Source organism: Rhea americana, unplaced genomic scaffold, assembly GCF_003343005.1.
Source record: "Rhea americana isolate MKP2758 unplaced genomic scaffold, rheAme1 scaffold_99, whole genome shotgun sequence".
Lineage (NCBI taxonomy): Eukaryota > Metazoa > Chordata > Aves > Rheiformes > Rheidae > Rhea > Rhea americana.
Window position 1 is genome coordinate 2,645,460 of NW_028187188.1, and position 21,755 is coordinate 2,667,214.

Here is a 21,755-nt window from a genome sequence, read left to right on the forward strand (position 1 = left end):
GTGCGCATCGCCGGGGGCCCGGCTCGCTCCGCGCCTCCCGGCGCCGGTGACGGATAGAGCTGGCGGGGCCGGCGCGGGTCTTGCGCTCCGCTGCGCAGACAAACTGCCGCGGTCCTCGCCCTCTGCTAGGCACCGCCGTTCGCGTGGGGGCTGCGCGGGCTCCTCGGCGGTACGCACGCGTGTCCCTCGCGTGTAAAAAAGTTTTTTGCTGCAACAGGATGGTATTCTATAAAGATTAAAAATGAAGGGCTTCGCGCGTTATGAAAATAAAATTACTTTATCGGTGCCCCGAGGCACTTGGAAACGCGATGAAGGTTGCAGCTCAAGTTTTAACATGAAACAAGATGGAAGTGAATGCCTGGAGAGCGTGCACCTAATGGATGGTGCTGAGCTGTGTCAGGTGTAGTGAACTGCGGAAATGCAAGCTGGAGAATGCTTCAGGTGCACTGTAAGAAAATGAACGGACTTCCAAGCGAAATGGTTTAGTGTGCATATAAATCAGCCGACAATCCCTTCTCCAAAAAGTTCTTTTTAGAATTTGTTTGGATAACGTGTTTATTTTACCGTGTTGTTTAAAAAAAAACATTTTTGTGGCATTACTTTGTAACGTTTCAGACTGCAGTATCTGTTTCCTTTTGGACAAGGGAAGAGTACAGTTCTTTTGTACTGATACCCTGGCTAACAGTATAGGAAGTTTTTGTTCTGATTTTCCTCCTCTAATGCTTCAGTAAGAAAATTTAGCCATATATCGTGAAATAAATGAGTGCTGAAATCTTGTAATTGTGATTTATTGCACATTATAAATTCTGTGTTTCGGACTTCTGAAAGGACTTAATCCTAACCTGAGAGTGGCAGTAGTGAGCACATAGCAAAGTATGTCAGTTATTTCAGACTTTAAAAAGTCATTCTAATGATCTTTTTCCCTCTTCCCTTGTAGTCGTTTACCTTTTCTTAGCTAAACATTGTAAGAATGACAGAACTATTAAATACTCAGCAGCTATTTTTTACCCCAAAAAGGTATATGTCTCCATGCTGTGGAGGGTTTTTGCTGTTTTTTGTCTTTGGTTTTCTTAATGTAGAATAATTTTAGCTACTTTAAAAGTGGTTCACCAGACTACTTTGAATTGTCTTGTTCAGGTGGCCCAGACAAATAATCTCCTCCACAGGACTGTGTCGGTTTGGAAGTAGAATCGACTGCTGCTGGGGCTGGGCCCGTTCATCCTGGGGGCAATGCCAACGTGAGTATTGTTGCTGCTGAGGCTTCTAGTCACTCATAGAAAAGGCTTGCACACATCTAGTTATATCTTTCTTATATTCACACCCATTCTTATGTTGCAGGGCTTAGGCTTTTGCACGCATGAGTTTGACTTACTAAAAGGACATTGTCAGGTTAAGATTCTGTCTGTTATTAACAGAACTATAAATAATTGCATCTGAATAAGGTAAAATTTGATTAGGGCAATGAGAATTTGTTGATTTGTTTTGTTTCCACTTTATTTCATGGTCTGGTGTAATAGCTTGACATAATACTGCAGTATATATGTTACAGGCACTGCAGGATAGGAATATTTATGTCTGAGAAGAAAACCCAGATTGTTGACATTTCATTTTAAAAGTCAATGCAAACATTTCAATTGGTATTAAGCTCAGACATTCTTTCAGTAATCCCATACTAAGAGTATAAGTGAGCCTGACAGCATCCTTTTATTGAGTCACACATCAAGAGAGACTTTTCTGAGATTCTTACATCTTTTTAGAATTTTTGATATAATTGCAGGATAATCAGATAGGTAGGTCTTCATCATTAATTAAATCTCATTCTGTGCTGGCAGCTAACGTTATGTAGAAGTTGCAGTTGTTAGGAGTGTCATACCTCAGCCTCTTAAAATTACAAACTTTGTTCTTGGAAATCATTGCTCGTGCGCTTAACAGTACCTACATGAATGATTTCCTGTAAGTTTTTTCCAGGAACGAACCTATGATTACTGATTCTCAGCATTTTGATTTAKATTTAAGTGTCTGCAAAATAGATTATTCTTTGCTAAGCCATTTTGAAAGTAAAACAGGTACTGAATACTGTGAGTTGTTTAATCTGCAAAGCAGTGAATGTAGGCAAGAGATAGAGAAAGCACTGGAGATGCAACTGTAGACTCTAAGCAAAGGTTTTGTTCAAATCTGTAAGCAGCAAGACTGGCTCCTTCCTTCCCAAGTTTGTTAAAAGCCCACAGTGTTCAATAGGTATATAAAATGACCGGTGTGTGTGAGCATGGAAAATACTTCTAGAACATAATATCTRCAGTACTATTTTTCGATTCAGAGTTCTCAGGTTGGTATCTCTTAGCCCGTACCATGAATCATTTTGATTTTAGGGCTGTTGTTCATAACAGAAACAGTCATTTCCCTAAGATGAATGTTTTTAGAGTAGGAAGGAGGATGTGAAGTATGTTGATTGAGGCCATTCCAGGGGTGATAGAATTTATGTCCATTTTTCAGAACACAGTTTTGCTTGAAAATCTTTGAGCATTTGTATGTTTAAGACTACAAAGACTCTAACTGGCAACGATCACTAATTTGTGCTGTGAAAAATGTTATTTTGTCCCTTTCCTTAGTCAAGTTGTCTTTTGTGTTGTGACCCTAAGTTTCAGTTCACTGATAGCACTTAGACTGAAGTCAATTGCAGTTAAATCTGTCCTTTGATTTCTCACTATTACCAAGTTTGATTAGTGTTTTTGAGGTTTATGGTCTGGAGAGATGAGAATAGCRTAAAGTGAATTTAGCAAAAAAATGTATAACTAGAAGTTGAAAACAATAATAATCAAAAAGTAAACTTTTTTTAATCTTTGAATTTTGTTAGTGAAGCTATTTGGAATGACTTAGCCATTTTTCTCACATTCCATAAGCATTCTTTTTTAGACAAAAGCTAGGTAAATTCTCATCTCCTCCTGCTGCATTTAAGTCCCTTTTCCGTAGATTTGTTCTCCATTCACTTTTCCAAGAAGTGCAGAGATGGATTTTATGTGATCATCTCTACTATTTGGGAGCAGAGTTTGAAGGCAGTGCAATTTGCACTGCATTCTCAGTACATTTTTTTTTTTCAATTTTCCATACATCAGGAGCTGAGAATTTCTGAGTGTCTGGTTTAGAAGGGTCTTGGACATTTGAGTGAAGATCTTTTTAATAATTTAGCAGCTCATTCTATTTTTGCAGTTGGAGCCAAAATGTTTTTAGAAAAATAAACCAAGAAAATCTGCTCCAGTTGTGCATGGTGAAAATTCCAGTCATATCATGTAGGGAAAGATTACACTTAATGAGAGTGAATCTTTCTAGTGCTGGCAGCCAAACAGCAAATCTGTAGTCAGCTCTCCACCTTGGGAATATGGCGTTCAGTATGAAGGATTAACCTGGCACAGAAGATGGCATTCCTGGCCTCGAAGAGTCCTTGAGTGTTTTACTGCACAAAGGGATATCACTGAAAATTTTCTGAAAAACCAAGTGCGCAATTGTTTTTCCTGCCCTCTATGGTAAAAGACAAAGTCCTTAGTCCTGTCCTTGCAATGGATCGCATGTATACAGGCCAGGCTTTCCTTACTAAATGAGTGTTTTCTTTGCCATTTCTAGAATAAGTCATAATTATGCAGTGAAAACGATTATAGAGTCAAAATTAAAAGTAAGTAGTGAGACCCAGATTACAGGTGAGTCCAAAAAGGAGCTGTAAATATTCAAGCAATAAGACTGTGCTGAGCTCTGTGTTAGCAGACTTGAACTGCTATACTCAAACTATGTAGATTAAACTGTCCTTGCTATGTCTCTGAGTGTTCCAGCACTTTTGGACTCTCCTGTTTAGTCATGCATAATTTACTGTGAATGTACTGATTGCCTCTGAATTTAGTTTGCAGAGAAAAAACATGAGGTGCTGTGAACCAGCAAGTAGCAAGAATGTAGACTCAGATACATGACAGAGTTGCCTCAGTTTACAGAGTTGCTGCACATCTTCTGAACTATGATGAGCCACGGACAAGAGATTGCAAACACACTCAGACGCATTTTCTGCTGTGCTAGCTGCCCTCCAAGCACACGTGAACATGCCTCCTGCCCACAGCTATTGAGAAGGAAATATGTTAGCTTAAACCAACTGTATGGTTTAAGGTAATGGTTTGACTGYGAAGGAGAATTAGGCAAGTGCTTGCCAGCTCTAACACAGTAGGAGTGTTGCTCAGCTGACAAATGGTAACTCATTAAGCCATGGTAACTCAGTTCTCACGGTTGTCTGTCCATAATCTGTTGCAAATGGAAACTCGACTGGATTAGCTAAACTTGCTTTTGTGAGGTGCACCAGTTGAAAGTACAGAGTGAAGTGCAGAGTCATTAATTTTATGTCACTTTGACTCAGTAACATAGGAGTGTATGTACAGCATAACTGTGCTTTCTGCTGCATAGTAAATTAAGTCAGCATAACTCAACTGTCTTTTTCACTCATATAAATGTGTAGGAAGAAGTTGAAATCAGGCCTCTTCTTTAATTTACACTTTTCCTTTGAAACGTCATCTGTCTCTTGTTAATAAATTACAATAATCTAGACTTGTCTATGTAAGGAGGTGTAAGTAGGTCTGATTTCCAAAGCCTTCAATATCAGCTTTAACGCTTCAGCTGGTAGAAGTATGCTCTCTGCTGTGTCGTAGAATTGCCCTTCCAAATGCTCTTCTCAATTCCAGAAAATGCACTGAGGAGGTGTCCCTTCACTGTGGTAATCTCAACAATTTTGAAGCAGCTTGGATTTCTTAGTTCCTAACAGGCTGTGAACACCAAAGTGAGATCCAAGTTTAGTCAGCTAAACTCAGTTTGAGAGTGATAAAAATATAGCCATGTTTTCAAAGGTGCTGAACAAATATGACTGCAAATAAATACATTGGCGTTTGTAAGTCATTGTAAACTAAAAATCCAGCCAATCTTATTTAGTGGCCTAATCTYGGTTTAGAATGGCTGATAGATTCCATCGCCAAGTAGCCTTTGTCAGGTTTTGATCCAGTATGTAAACTAGGTTTATTGGCGTGTAAAAAGGCTAATTTGGAAGCAGCAGAAATTTTATTTAGCAGCAAGTCTTAGTTCATGTGAAGTAACATCATCATCAAAAGAACTGATTCTGCACACTGATGAACTCAAAGGACTGGGATTTTAAAGTTAGATATTGCTAAATTTTCCAATTGAAATTAGTCCAAAAATCCCATATTGTTGACCTTTCTGTGGAATTTACTTGTGTATCAATAACAGTAAGTGGGAGTAATCACCCAAAAGCCTACTTCTATGAAAAAAAGTATTCTAATAAAAGTGCCTGATGAGAGATTTGTAAAAGCTAGGCCTATTGTTTTGGATTTTTATGCATTATTGCTGTGTACACAGCAAAATCGCAGAGCAGGTATCCACACTCTGCTTTTAATTCTTAAACTTCTCTTGCATTGTGAGGCACTGCATCTCTGGTACTGGGAGTGTTTTCCTGACCCAGAACCCATTCTGTGCATTTTTAGGTATACAGATGAGTAAGGCAAAACTCAGTAGGGGCATGCATCATTTCATATATCTCACACAGGGGCACTTTTTCAGGCACTAGCGGGGAAACTTTGCTGTGGAAAGTTAATCCAGCATTTTTTTAATGTGTTGTTTAGCAATAATATCTGAGGGAAGAGAATTCTTGGCAGAGGTAGGGCTGGAGCTGAKTTTTTTGTGAACTAGATGAGAAATGAAAACTCCAGGGTATAAAACAGTAGTGTCTCTASTCTAGGATACCAAATGAGAGCACTTCCAGCAGAATCCCATCCCATCCTCTTAAAGAAATGCCTGTGAGAACATTCTCTAAGAATGACCCTAAGCCTTTCTCAACAAAAGGATAATCCGGGCCTTGTCCAAGTGTCTCTGCTAGGGCGGACCATGGTAGGCACGTGGTAGGCCAAACCATGTGCAAGTCCATGGAACCATTGCTGACTGACACCAGCTGACAAACTAGTGTACAGAAATCACTGTGATGAATGTGTGTGCACGTACTGGGCTCTGCAAACTGGTTAACCTATCAGAAGACTAAAAGAGAGGATAAGAGATGCATTAATTTCATGCAGAAACTTACATGTTTTGTGATGTTCTTTAATCTTACATATGAAGGTGGAAATTCTTCCTTTACCTTCCAACAGGCTATGCTAAGGCTATTTGAAAAATACTRTTTTTTGCTGTGTGTACATATTTACCCATATTCCATCTGGGTTCCTTCAATGTCATTCTTAGAACTAGTGGTCTATCTGCCTTTCTTCTAGCTAGCTTACAAATATCTTTCACAAACCAAATACACCTGCTTTGTACTTGGCTGCATGTCTAACTCATTTGTATGCTAGTTATTCACAATCAAGCTATGCTAAAGGTTAGGCTGCCTTTTGCTTTGAAATTTCAGCTGCAGTTTAAGGGCCAGGAGCTAAACACATTTTATTATAGAAGAGTTGGTAGCMAAGATACTACTTTAATATAGATTTAAAGGGTTAAGCTACATTTTTTTAAAGAAAGGCAATAAAAAACTGCTTGAATTTTCATTCTGGATTACAGTTTGGACAACTCCTTTGCTAGAGGCAGTGACAGCAATAGTTCATTTTGCTGCATTCACGTGTACAAAACAGAAGATAGGATCTGTGACTTCTGTAAATTGATGCTCATCTATCAGATAATCTGTTGACATGAATCTGCATGACTGTTGAAGTCAGCAGAGATCTGCCTGTTTAAGCACTRTGAGAGTTTGTCCAGTGGGCAGAAAGTTAGATCAACAAGAGATGTTTAACAGGAATAAAATCCCACTGGATTTTATTAAGTAGTGATGTTAACTTGGTTACTTCACTCATCTAAATGTTTAATTCTCCTTAAATGATAACAGAGTCTTTAAGGTATATCTTGTGAAGGGATTATGAAGATGAGTGTGCATTTTTAGGGCGTCTGTGTGTGGTAACTCAATTTTGTTATTTCTCCATGCTGAGGTTTGAGTGTTTTACCTAAGAGACAACACCAGAATAGATCAACACAGTAGTTTCCCACCATCTTACAGTAAAATCATGACAAATTATTTTTTAAAAGCCTAGGGTCAGAGCAATCAAGCAGTTATACAATGAAATACACATTAGTAAAAGTATAAGTCAAGTGATCACTTTACAGCTTATCTTTGTATTCCATCAGTAAAAAATGTTAATTGAAGGCTGTCTGGTTAGGATTTAGATTTAGCCAAACCTAGTAAAATGAATACTGTTTCAGGAGGTTCTTAGATGATCTGCAGGAGAGAGGAGGAGCTTATACAAACTGACATAGCAGATGCAAGCATAACCAAATGCTTTGCTGGAAATTGTGCATGCTGCTGCCTTCTTACAACAGCTGTGAAGAAACTTGCACAGTGTGTGCTGCTGCTGTCCTCATGAGCTGAAAGACTGTGTATCTGTGCTGTGTAATCTATTTGCAGATATGTAAGATGGTGGGGGGGGAAGGGATGGTTGTGCTCTCATTGATCCTAGAAGGAGATTTTGTATAACCAACAGTAATGTTGATGAGAGTTTACCCATATAAATCATCTCTCATCCGTCAACGGGAGAAGAGGCAGTATGTTGTTTAGGACTTTATTCCTTGTACGTAACAGTGCTTTAAATGGAAATGGCAATTCTGTATAGTCCAAGATGCACAAATCTTTAGCAAAATAAAAACATGATTTTGTCAATAATGAGCTATGAAAATACTGACTTCCTGGAGTCTGGCACATTGGCAGAARCCTCCTTAAAGTTGGTAATAGTTTCACTAGTAAATTTGTGGTTGCAAGAATACAGCCTACATGAATGCATTGTGTTGACAATGTTAATGAATATTGATATGCAGCATGTCTGGCTGTTAAGAAATGACAAATATCTTTGTGCATTTTCATGTGTTCTTTTAGAAAAGACATTTTATACAGAATTGCAATACCGCTTTAATATTGCCATGCAAGAAAGGAAATGAGGTTTTGCTATTTTTATTCAATTACCTTTTTTCAATTCCGAAGCTTTTACAGTTTTAAAGCAGCTATGAAAATATGACTTTACTATGTTAAAGATACAGTATCCTTCCCACTCCCTCATTGTACCCCTCCTGCGCTTCATACATAGACGAATAGTTTTATAGTCCAATTTCGGTAACATGGTTTGACCATGTATATTCATACTTTGAGCTTCTCTTAAAGCCCAGCCTTTGGGGAGCCTCCCTCTGGTGGGCTTTTTGGAACAGCCACTAAGGGCCTTACCAGTTGAAATCAATTTTAACTAGAATAAGTTGCAATCAAAGCAAACCCTTAAGTGTTGGTCGCATAATACTTAAAATATGTTTTATAATAAGGATATGTAGCTTAGCAGTCTGTGCCGCTAACATTCATTTTATTGACAAATAAATTGATCTAATATAGCCCAAAACATAGGTCTGTGTTTGCATCTTGTTTTACTTTTGTAGTGTATTTAGTTTCATGTGCTGGTAAGACCTGAAAAGGTCTCTAAACATTAGTTTTACTTTAGATGACATTCAAACATTATAAAAATGACCATTAAATTTATATGCCAGCATCTTTATTAGTTGCAGATATTCAGATACTTAACAATGTATATCATTTTAATTACTCTCAAATTAGCATCCAGATGCTAACCATTTGTTTGCTTTATAGAGATGCAGCATTGAAAATACATATATTTATTTAAATGTAAGGATACTGTCTCTTTAAGAAAAGCTTTTCTGTTCTGTTAATAGAAACATTGARCTTAAACTATGAAACATGAGAATTTTTACAACTATGTACCCCTATGAGACATGACTAAGTAGCTCCTTAATTGATTGAATAAGAATAGCATCACGTCATTATATTTAACTGCTCTTACGTATCAGAATGTTTGTTAAATCTCATAAAGAAATACTGATGTAAGGTATTCCTAATCTAAAATGTGTACCAGATTTTTTTTTTATTTCAGAAAATCTCTGAATGTTGAATGTGTGTAAGTCTCCAGGAATGTAACAAGTTGATAAAAATCTGAGCCAAGTCCGTCCTCCTTAAAGGAAAAATAATAATAAAAAAGCTGGAATTTCTTTTTTTGGATATTTGTTTTGCAGCTTTCTACGTCTTAAGGCAGAGAATAGCCAGCCTAAGGTGCCAGCCCAAAGGTTAGCTGAATATATTTCTTGAAATAATTTTGACAAGATTATGGCTTGGAGTTATAGCCTCTAGTTGTAAGTTTACTTGAAAACTGTAATACATGGCAAGATGATTTTTTTTTAAGTTATTTGGTTTGGGAAAGATTAAGGGGGAAGAAATTTACAGGGCTGTTCTATTCCATTCACCTATCTAATGAAAGATACGTGCTTACAATCTAAAATACTGCACTTTTCCTGTTTTCTTTATATTTTTTTCCCTCAAGCCCCAAGAAATATTTTCCTTCCTGCAAATCATTTATGCTGCCAGCATCACATTTACAAGCTGGCAGACTTAAAAGGCCTGATTTTGCTTTTGAGATATTGAATTGTGTGTGTTGGGAGATTCGTTTGGGATAGCTGAAGCACTTGTTACCCGCAGTTGTCTGCTTTGCACCTCTAGTACGGCTTGTCATTCCAACAAGAAGGGAACTTTAGAGCCCCTGATCTACAGCAGTGTATAATCTGGCATATTAAAGCATGATGAAATCAATGCCACTTCATATTAGTATTCAGGGTTATAGTCTGTTGCTTAGGAATTGATATATCTTATTTAGTTATCCCTGTATTGGGAACACTGGTCTTCAGAAGGAGAGCAAAGCAATCAGCTGTTCAGTTGYGTGTTGAATTCAACTTTGTCACTGTGATGCAGGATTTATTTCACTGAAGCCAGTTGGTATTATATGTTATGAAGAAGACAGTAATAGGGCCCAATTTCTCTTCTGCCACCACACTTAGTGACACTCGTGCTAGCCTGCTTCTACCAGGTGGAATTCAGTAGACACACAGAAAGATGCAGATAACAAACATGCATTTGAGATGATAAAGCTCTATTCTTTAAGTGATTATCATGAACCACTCAAAGTGAAAATATGAAAAGCTTGACAAAATATGAAATATTTCTATTTCTATTCTAATTTTGCATATTTGTTGGATGAATTTGTCACTGGTTGTTAAAAAGAGTGTTTAAGTGCATAAGCATCTGATTACCTTTCACTGACTTCATTAAATCCTATTGATTTCAGTGTTACCTGAGCTTATGTTTAAATTTGTGCGTGCTTTAAAGAGTTGTTCTGTCTTAATAGCAAGGCATTCTTGAACCAGGATCTGAATTTGTATATGCAGTTTAGGAACACATTTGGCAGCAGTCGTAGGCAAGCAAAAAATTCACTGCAATGAAAGGTCCCCCTGGTTACCATTTATCATGTTAATGTGCTATTACCACATTCATATGTGCAAATTTAGTAACTGATTTACCCAGGCGAATGTGGTAGTTGTGCATGAAAAATTAGGAGCTGCTTACTTAATGGTACTGTATATTTTAGATAGAAGCTTATGCATGCACTTTGGCAACGTTTGTTATCGTGAGTGCTACCGATAAGAGCAAATTATTTCTGAAAAGACTGTCACTAGATACTACCGTTTTATCTGATGATATTATCGGTCCTTAGCTACAGAAGTTGGTCAAGGACATTTGTCTTTCAGAAATAAAGTAAGGAATGTTGGCATATCAGATTATCTGAAAATTAATCCCTTGTTGCCCTAATTGGGCTTCCTGATGTCTACAGATATGTTGTGACTTCTGGTATACTTATTTGGGAAGCAAAGTTATTTTTTCACAAGTAATTCTGTAATATGASTTATGGGTATGGCATGCCTTTACCACCTACAGATTGCTGTGTGGTAGGTTCAACTTTATGCATTGTCTTGCATTTGGATGAGGTTGAGCAAAGAAGAAATATTTATCTTTGAAAGATATGCAGGGATTTGTTTTGCAAGTTAACTAATATCTTGGAGACTTTCTAAATAAAAATAATTATGAATAAGGCAAATTTTTATTATTTTACCGAGTGTGTTGTTGTGACATATTGTTACTTACATTTGTAGAATTGCCAAATATGTATAGAAATAGGCAGGTATTTCAAAGCCAAATTGTCTTTGCAGAGAAAAGGTATAGAACTTGAGGCTATGGTTTGTTAGGCTGCAGGAGAAGGGGAGCCTGAGGTGACGGAGACAGCATAAAAGACGGCTTGCTTTACCAATGAGCAAGTCTATGCTTTACCAATGAGCAAGTCTAGGTCATAAAGTTGGCACTGCAGTATAAAAAGATCCAATAAAGGTTTGTGAAGCTGAATAATATGTGATAATCTCTGTGCCGATGCATAAATTAGTTCCTGCATTTGGGCAGATTGAATTTTAAAGAGTTGTGATTTAGGGACAGAATAAATGAGTGGCTCTATGTTACTTRGGAAGAGGGGATGGAAGCAAAGCCATTGAGTGGACAGTCAGCATGGTTTGTTTCAGATGCAGGTGTTCTTTACGGATATTTTTAGACTTCAGAGAGGTGAAAATAGGAGCTCTAGGGTAGGTTGAACATCTGCAGTCTGTCATTTTGCAGCAGATTTGAGTGAGGGATGCAGAAAGAGCAACTAAAGACTTTGATGGCAGCTTTTTTTTTTTTTTTCCAAAAAACCCTCTTGTGAACATCATATAAGAAAGCAGATATATAGAACAAGAAAAAACTTTATTAGGAAGTAGAAATTGAGAGAAGAGACAAAACAGAAGAAGATGCATAGTCTGAATATGTCCTCGAAGAATTATGCTCAGGGCTGAATTGATCGAAGACATAGCTAGAAGTGTTGGAGAACCAAATAAGCATTATAATAGTAGAGATGCTCCACTAGAAACTGTAGAATTTCTGTCATTGGCCACAAGTGAAAAGAGCAGTTAGGTGCACAGGCAGTGCAGCCCTCTAGTTAGGACTCTACCAAAGAGTGCATAGTAATCAAGCAACAARTCTTTAAGCTTAAAATTTTAGATGGGAATAGAGGTGACAGCATGTGGTACTCACTAATGCCCTCAAAAGGTGGGCAGTTTAGTACAGTGGAACTGAGAAAAACCTGAGAAGAGCTTCCAGAGTAGTTTGAGAAGACTGTCAGCAGGGAAATGGAGGGAACCCCAACCCACTTGTAGGCCCAGAATGAATTGAATGCATTTTTCACTTCTTGAATTTATACAGCAACTAAACAACAGTAATTCAGGATGACTTAGTTGTGCTTAGGCCRCATCAGCTGTTAGTAGTGGATGACTGAGTGGCTTTTATCTTTTATACAAAATTAACAAGTGCTAGCAGTGTGTGCATTTTACCACAGCTTCTTTCTCCCACACTTGAAAATACTCAAACCAAAACCACTCTCATGTTTCAATTCCCTGTACTRTTTTTTACAGGAAATTTAATTTGTGCTGAAATTTAAGCGAAACTTAAAATGTGGTATTTATCATCTTACTTTAGGGGAAAAGAGAGTTCTTGCCAGTCTTTTAAAAGAAGTACTCTTGTTACATTGATGGCCAAATAAAAGACTGTAGGATACCTCCTTAAGTCTCATTGAAGTCAATGGGAATTAAGAGAGAGAGCAACTCTTTGCATCTGGCCCAGAATAATAGTTTAAAATAAGCAGACAGGAATGAATGATCATGAGATCAGTGTTTATTTTCTGATATATCTAGGATGAACTTGGCATCAAGTGAAATAGAAAGCTTAGCAGTAGTTTATTTTATGGCCTAGATAAATAAGCAGCAGGTTGACTAATTAGCAGGATAGCTGTGCTTAGAATTTCCTTCTATCTATCTAAATCCACTTCACTGTACTATGAGGATGCCAGTTTCAGTGTTTTCAGAAAGGAGTCCTGGGAGAAATCATAGTTTTTTGTTGACGTTAATACAAAGGTAAGTAGGCAATCATCTGTACAGTGGCCAGCTAGWCTATAGGACAAGTGTAGGTGCTCTTAACTTGTTTGAAAAAAAAAGAATCAGTCTTGCAAAGAGTAGAAAGTTTGTTTCTTTTTGGCAGCATTCCCAGACTCTTGACTTTTTAACTTGATTGTCTTAAGACAATGTCTTAAGTCTGCAAGTGTATGACTTTCTCAGTCTGGTGTCACCCTCCAATATCTACGTTTTTTCTTTGTCTAGTAAGGAAATGAGTGTCACATAGCAGTTTAAAGTCCATACGTGGGCTAGACTTATTTCAGTCATTTTTAAACAGTCATTGTAAATTTGGGTTGATCTGACAAAACTGATACTCCATTTGTTTTATTGTGGTTGGTTATAGGGGAAATTTTTATTGTCAAGATGCAGAGAATAGCAGTTGTGAGACATTTTCTTTCACTCCTTATAGGTCTAATTSTATTGAGAAGTGAATGTACTCAGTCTGTTCATGTGTGAGCAGGAATGTTTGGAATTTTGTCAGAAAAGAAGTTGGGTGGAAAATTAAAAGAACCCCGCCCCCCTCCGAAATCAACATATGAAATCTAACTCTCACCACACAGTCTAGAGTCATGCCCAACAACTGAAATAACTGCCTACTATTAAAAGAAAGGCTGAAAGTCAGTCTCAAGTTTATTTTTATACCCAGATCTCATTGTTGACCTTACTCACATGGAACCCTTTAGAAGGCAGGATGTATCTTTACTGCCACTTAGGTTCTGCATCTCTTTTGCCTGTTGATTATCCACACAGCATGTGTTAGGTCACTCCTGGAGCTCCAGCACGCAGTGAATCTATTAGTCYCTTTGGCAAGGAAAGCTAGCTGAGAAGAAAGTATAATTTACATCCTAGAAATATCAGAATGCAAACTAGGCCACCTCTCTGGACCTGGTAGAGGTGTAGTGGAAGAGGCTGTATTATAGATGTAGCTAGTGCAATCCAAGCCACGTGCACAAACTTGGCTGAATGTGGYCTATTTCTTTAAAATCCTCAGCACCATACAAATCTTAATTTAAATTAACAGGAGGACCTACCTATTGCTCAGTGAGAGTGGCTTGGTTCCTAATAGAAAGTGATATAAAATGTGTTTGTAGTGTTGGTAGAATTGAAGATGTTGTGAAGCTTACTGCTAAATGCTTCTCTTTTTTATATATTAATTCTCAGTCATAACACTGTATTGAATTTTGGCTGCTATGTATAAATAAGATACAGAGCATTTAAGTAGCTGAGATACACAGACTATATTCTAGTAAACATTTTTTCCAAGGACAGTGTTTGGCAGCAAATACGGATTTCCAAATACCCATTTAATGTGCAAAATGACATTTTATATTGTTTTTGACTATATGGGCTGTRGTTTGCTAAAAGCTTTCACAGAAAGTTTATAAACTATCATAGAAGGGATTCTTAAGCAGTAGACTTCAGAGGCACTGAAATCTTMACTTGAGACTTCGGAAAACAGGACAAAGACACATCTGTCAGGCAATTTAAGTGCACTTAATTATTTTTTGAGACTTGGGAGGCAGTCTAAAATTAAGATTTACCTTTCTCCTATCCATTTTCTGTTTCTGACCATAGTGTTTAAAAAAGAGGAAGTGATCATTTTCAARTAGAACGCTTTGGAAGTTTTTCATGAGGCATCAGCTGCTTTTCAGTCAGATCTGTCCAAGCATTGCTCAAGGGCATACTTCTTGAAGCATTCTTTTTAGTAGTCTAAGCAGCCCCTTCCCCAAACTATTTAAAGGAAAGATGTTTCTGTGATTCTGAGTACTATTTTTCTGTTTCTGGCTATTGTTTGTAGGGAAAATGCCTTATACTAACTAAAAACACCTGTCTATGTTGCCTTTTAAAAATATCCCTTAAGAAAGATTTAAGAAGGAGACTGCACCAATTTGTTAGAAAAAGGCATCAAGAGCAGTGCCATGCATTAAAAGCAAGGTCTCATATTCTCAGGGAATATCACAGGCCATATACATACAATGTATGTGCATAGACATATAGAAAGATGTCCTGATAGTAGAGGGTAAACTGAGTCCTAAAACTTAAATGGAGCAAACTCTTTCTATGCTGTAGTTCCTTTTGCAGATGCAGTAGTGGGAATGGCCAATTCTGGATTCTTTGAATCTTACGGAATCTTCTATGAATCTTTTATAACATGAGAGATGTATTTGCATATTTCTTTAACAAGCTAAAGAAAAACTTATCTCTTGTTTGAATTTTAATTTTGTTTACTTCAGCCCTTGTAGAAAAGCTTGGACTAGAGTGCAAGCCACATTTGTGAGTGCCTTCTGACAGATTTGTGTTAAATTAGATCCTTAATACATCAAATTTTATGATACAGGCTGCTGTCAGGTTAATTAAAATTACAGCTGTATTTAGTTAGTTACTTCACAAATTCCAAATGATGCCATTATTTTACAAAATGAACTTAAAGCAAAGATAAATAATGGATCCTAACTCTGCAGGGTATTCAAGTTACGCCACTCTCCGATTTCTCTCTAGTTTGTATCTGTATTGCTTAAATAGTAAGCTCACCAGCATTTTACGTCTGCATTTTGTCATGTATCATGATAAGTGTCATTTTAGAGCATAGCAAATATTTCAGTTTTCCGGTAGGCTAAAACAATATATTTAATAATAGGAAGATACTATAACAAAAATACTTGCCAATGTCTGTTTAAAATTGTTTCACCTGTGAAATGTTTTCCAGAGTTGTGCAGGATTCCTAGCACTCTGGAAATACTCCTCTTTGCTAATCATAGATCAGTAGGAGTAAATTCTTGAGCTTAAATTTCTTCAAAAGCAAAGTTTGTTTTATTGTTAAAATTTTAGACTTGGAATTACGTTTCTTCAAAAGCAATTTTTTTGTTATTGAAGTTTTAAAAGCTTCTTTTATGCATTTTACTTGTATTTGAAGTAAGAGAGGCACCAAAAATGGCCTTGTAACTATTATTTCTTGGCGTTCTGCATTTACGTTCCAGTTAGGGAGTTAGAAATCACTTGGCAAGTTTGATTCTAGAAGCAGAGTAGAACATCACATTCTTCAACTGTGTTTATGTAGCAGTTTTGATTATATATATGCTTGAAATGTTCTGAATAGCAGTGACTTGGATATGTGCAGTGATAAAGTAGCATATTGCAGTGTTGCTTTTGTTTTTACCCACTCCTTTTTCCCCCAGAAGAAGAAATAAATGTCATTCCCATGCAACAGTGCCAGCATCTGAAAGGGAAAGATTCAGCCAAAACATTTCTTAATGGGGGGTGAAAAATGTCATTGTGCTAAGAAGTCACAGAGRAAATCTGTGAATCTGAGGAACTGTGTTGCTACTTACAGGTGATTGAACTATGACTTTGTTGATATGTTAGCTATGGCATTGATGTACATATTTCCTATAGAGCTAGGGCATATTCCAGGTATACCCCACTTAATGGCATGAATCATAGTGCATATATACATAGTCAGAGGAGGCTTGCAGTCTGCTTGCTGGTCAGGTGCTAAAAGCATTTAATAACCTAGAGACAGCACAGTCTACTGTTATGCAGAAATAGAACACTAATGGGTGGTTTATTCTTTGTGTGTATTGGGGTGGTGGCTATCTTTGAAAGTGTACCTGGGGCTTGAACAGTGGTGTTTGAAACATGTAATGATGCTTAGGGGAGGAAGATAAATTGTACTGTCTGTTAGGTTGTTGTCATTTGATCGAAAGTAATGTGCCATCACTGGCACAAATGGGAGCGAAAGAGTGATGAGGTTTTCTTCCATTTGCAGCTATATGCCAGCCAGGATGCAAACATGGTGAATGCATTGGACCAAACAAGTGTAAGTGCCACCCAGGATACACTGGAAAAACCTGCAACCAAGGTAAATCCAAGAAAGAGAATTCCTTCATGAAATCACAGAAGTACTTTGGAACTCAAAAAGAAGTGCTAATTTTGTCTTACCTAGGATTGGTCGTTTTCTTTTCTTCGCTAATTCTTCACAAGCATGTAGTATTCATCACAAGATTGCATATGTTGCCTGCAGTCATAGGTAGTGAACTCAAATACCAGGACATTTCCTGCTGCAGCTATTCTGGTATTAAGATTTACATTTGTAGGGAGAATGACATCTCCAAGGGAAAACGTTTGCTTTTATTCAGAAGAAGTCAGTGGGATTAATGTGAAGTATGTGTTTACATGCTTTCCTGAATCTGGATTAAATAATTTAAATCTCGTGGTTAGGACTGCTAATTCAAAGCAGAGTAACAATTCTGAGGTTTGGGTAGTGAAATAATATATATTTAATTAGAAACAATTTGATTCCTGTATTATTCTTTATGTGTTTCTGATGCTGAATGAGTTTAGCTAGCAAAAACTTGTACTTTGTAATTAAAAGCTGGAAAGATGAAGTGTTCTTTTAATAAATTATCATAGGTAGTTTTCTTTTTTCTTCCTTCCACCCCCAGTTGACCTCCAAAAATGTGTAGTGGTATAAAGAATATATAATATAAAACAGTATTATAATACAGAACTTAAAAGCTTTTGATGCCTAAGACAAGTTCAATATGTCCCATTAAGGCAGTTTTCTTTTCCAGTTGTCCCAGCATAGATAAAATGTTTGTAAATGTTTTCTGAGAATGCTGAGGAAGTAYGATAGACAAATCTACCAAAGTTAGGACTAAATTGCTGTCCAGAAGTGTGTTCTCTGATGTTTCCTAACCTCCTTTTGGCACGTTGATTTTGAAGTGCATTATTTTCTTTAAATATATAAATATTTGTTTTCAGATTTACTAATCTATCCCAAACTGATGTGGAAATAAATATTGTGCTTTTCAGTTTTGTTTTAAGTTTCACTTACTCTGTCCTCTCTCAGATTATCCTATCTTCTCCCTTCATTCTGGGCTGACATGGATAGCATGTTATGACACCCTTATTCTACACCTGTAGAACTTTTTTTTTCTACACCTGTAGAACCTGGAATTTTTCTAAAACGTAGTGCAGTGAACTAACAGTTGTTATATGTAGCAGTTTATATATATATATATATATATATGTAATGAATAATATCAAATAGATGTGCAGATTACTGGAGACTGCAGTGTCTTGAGCTAAACAGTTCACTGTCCAAGAAGTGATAAAGAAGGAAAACAAACTTGGTGGAAAATGATTAAAGGCAGCCTTTTAGGCAGTATTGACCAAATGTTGCGTAGTATCAGTGACAGAGTTCCATGGCAGATCTGCATGAGATGCCTCCTGACTGTACTGGCCAAAACGTACATCAGTTTAGGTGACTACAGCTGTGTCTGTGCTACCATATACGCTGAGACCCTAGAGCTGTTCCTGGGGTCAGAGTATGCAGCCTGAGGGTGACACCTGAATGTTCATAGTTCATGCAGAGCCCTACTTTTGCTGGAAGGAAATGCACATCTATGACTGGGAAAAGAGCCATAGCATGGTCCAACCATCCCTAATCTGGAGAACTGGATGCATTAGATGTATAGAGCATCCCATGAGGCACACTTACCATTCAGGATAAACACAGCCTATATTATATCTTGATACATAGCAGCTGTCCCATTTAGTCCATGGGAGATCTTTCTTGCTTTTGTTCTAGAATAATAATTAGTAATTAAAAAAAAAAAGTAATGATGCTGGCAGAAGAGATATTGGAGACCCCTTGCAGAGATGGAAGTCTTTCTGGGCTGTGTGAATGGTACTGAGCTGTAAAGTATGCTCAGATTTGTGGTGAAAGGCATTCTTTGAGTATGAGTGCTCATAAATAGGTTTTACTTCTCATCTGTTCATGGACCTTGTGGTTCAAGCCATATTCAATAGATCAAGCCAAGAAGACAACCCAGCCTCACAGCTGAACTGTTGAACTTCAACTGTGTAATGTTGCCCAAACGTTAGTCCTTTCCCAGGAGTGCTGTAGTGGCAGTGGCAATCTAGACCTTGATTTAGGTCACTTGCAGAAGGTAGGATTAGCTGATACCACCTCTCTTACTGTATCACTAGCATCAGCAACTAAATTGCAATGGCTTTGCACAGAAGGGAACCATATGCTCTGCCAAATGCATTCAAATCTCACTAGTGATTTAGTGTTTCCTTTCTAGTTTTTTGAGCCCAAGTTTACAGCTGTAACCAGTTTTTTTTTTTTAAAAAAAAAAAAACTTGCTGAGCATTCTGAAAGAAAATACCCTTAGCCAGTTCTCTAATTCATAGTGATCATAATGGAACTTACAGTTCTCTCAAAATGTGTTCATCAGAAAATAGGTACTTGCTCTTCAATAAAATCTGTGTTTACTGACAAATACAAGTAGTTGAAAACTTAAGTTTTTGCTAGTTGTAGAAAGTGTATGCAGGTTGCTTTCTGTGGCTGAGAAAGATTAACTTCACTTAAAAGAATATATAGCATCTCTCCTGTATCTTGTTATCTTGTTACCTGCTTGTTCCAGGAACATCTTGTGAAAGTTTACCTCTTTCTCTTTTTGTAAGGCAGTTCTTATCAGCACCTGATTTTTTTTTTTTCTTTTTTTGATGCTAAAGTAATGTGTACTAGAAAGATTTGGTCATTTTGTTTTTATTATGCCTTCTTCCCATCCTGTGAAGATGAGCAACTCTATACAAGTCTATCTGATCGAAACAGTGAACCACTTCTTTTGCGCATCCTGAATCATCACGCAACAAATGTACCTTCAAAGGGTGAGATGGTGCTTTATTTCAGGTGGCTGCACAGCTTGAGACAATAATCCAATGTCTTGCAAATGGATTGGAGGCTGGCAGACCGATGGCTGCAATGTGAAAGCTGAGCCTGCAGTGTCATTGGCATGCAGAGCTAATAGCTGTATTTCCTTGATATTGTGTGCTTGTATTCTTATTCTGAAAAGACTTGGCACTCCACAAAACTTACTATTGCACCTTGCTATTATTTCTTTGCTCTTCTTTCAGGACTTGCATTGCTTTTTACTTATTTCTAAGTTCCTTTCTAAACTGGAAATTGCTTGTCAGGTCAGATAAAGACAAAATTGTAATTCACACAAAGCAGAAAGTTGAAGAMAGTGAGGATTGCCAACTTCTGAATCTGTCAGCCGTTGTTTTATCCGACCTAAGTACTGTAAAAGATAATTCATAGGGTGACACAAATCTGCTCCATAAACAGGTTTAATGTGGTTGTGCGATGATACTCTCTGAGAATGAAAGGTGATTTATTTTGTATAGTGTAGGTGGTAACAGCTTAATTTTTAACTTGATTTCTGGTCAGTGACTTTCTATTACCTTAGTCTGAGTAAATTTRGTATTGAATATTTGACCTCTATGTGGTTTGATCCAAGTTAGTAGGCAGAAAAATAGGCTGGAGTCTTTTGTGGAAACTAATTAAAGAAAACAGCACAGTGTACTGCGTCATCCTAGGAAAGACTTTCTGCAGTGTTAGGTACACACAGACATTAGGCATTTCCCAGGATCCTGTGTGATGGCACACAGTAGTCAAAGAGGTCACATCTGGATTTGCCAGCATAGCACTGCTGTCCTTCCCTCGCATTCATGTTTCCATTGCTTTTCTTTTAAAATAAAACGCTTGGGCTCAGCAGCCTGCACTTACGTTACAGACCTGCTTTCCTTAGTGCCTAAACCTTTCAGCCTGCTTTTATGTGCAGTACTGTCTTACGTTATTTTGAAGTTAAGAATGCTCATTTTGCATTGCCTGTGTAATTGTAGGCAAATCTGAGTTTAAGTGATTGAGCAGTGAAATTTAACAATTTCAGAATAGTGAAYGGACATTTGTTAAATTCTTAATAGTGCTGTGCTTTATAGTTGAAGTTCCAGTGTAAGGTTTTACATCACTAGAAGGAACGATGATGCTCTGTTACAAAGAAAAAGGATGTAAAAGTGTTACTTTCATTATCCTTTGAGTTTGTACTCTTTAGTTTGCTTTCTTTAGAAGAAAGTTCCACTGTTTTCTTTTTTCTTCTTTTGATGCATAGACATTTATACTGAGATCTCTTTATAGATATTGTTTGAAATATGCAGTTGATATCTTTAGGTARGTAACCTGATCTTTTTTAAACCAAGATATGTTCAAGAGGTATGTTGTTGTAGCTGACTTGTTAACTGCTAACATTATTGAAAGAATGAAAAACACACATCTGAAGCAGATATAGTGTATTAGTAGTGAGACTGTTACAGTGCACCCCTTGCCCATGTGCAGTACATCCAGACTCTTCTGAGGGAAGCACACTGTTACAGATTATGGGAGCGTGGAGGTAGATAAAGAGAGCTGTCAGCATATTTATGCAGGGCTTTATGAAGAACCAGTAAGGCTTGCCAGTAGTCATGCAGCGTGCCTCCTAGGAAATGGAGTGTTGCTTTCTGTGTGGTTTCTAAGTGTATGCCTGTCTGTGCTGATGAAAGTGAGAACCAGAAAAGCTGCATTTGGGGGAAAATAAAATAAGATGGGCTGAGCTGTGTGCTTTAACGTATCTAACCTTTTTGGAGGCTGGCTTTGCTTTTAAGCAGCCAAGGTATTGCTAATTCTTGTTTTCCTACGCAGTAACATTCATTCTGACTCCATAAGGTTAAAAACATCTCTCTCTTAATAGCTAATGTCAAGGGCRAAAATGAAAACGCATGACACATGAGTTGTAGATGTAAATGGAGCTGTGCTGATAGCCTGTTCCTGATGCCTTAGCTTTCTATTATGTCAGCCCAGAGAAAAAAATTGGCTGTTGAAAGACACAGGCATTTTACTCACCACACATTTTTTTAAGATTTGAACCAGAGGAGTCAAAATCTGATGTGACAGT

The 21,755-nt window shown here is 37.3% G+C and overlaps 1 protein-coding gene across 1 annotated transcript in view; it reads left to right on the forward strand.

Annotated features, from left to right (window-relative positions):
- The first annotated feature begins 970 nt into the window (after window positions 1-970).
- Window positions 971-21,755, forward strand: part of NPNT (nephronectin) — a 50,577-nt gene continuing 29,792 nt past the window's right edge. The window contains exons 1-4 of the mRNA XM_085325655.1: window positions 971-1,017; window positions 1,138-1,238; window positions 9,136-9,186; window positions 16,745-16,837. Of these exons, the coding sequence (XP_085181781.1) occupies window positions 971-1,017; window positions 1,138-1,238; window positions 9,136-9,186; window positions 16,745-16,837 (292 nt within the window). The remainder of the gene's footprint in view (window positions 1,018-1,137; window positions 1,239-9,135; window positions 9,187-16,744; window positions 16,838-21,755) is intronic.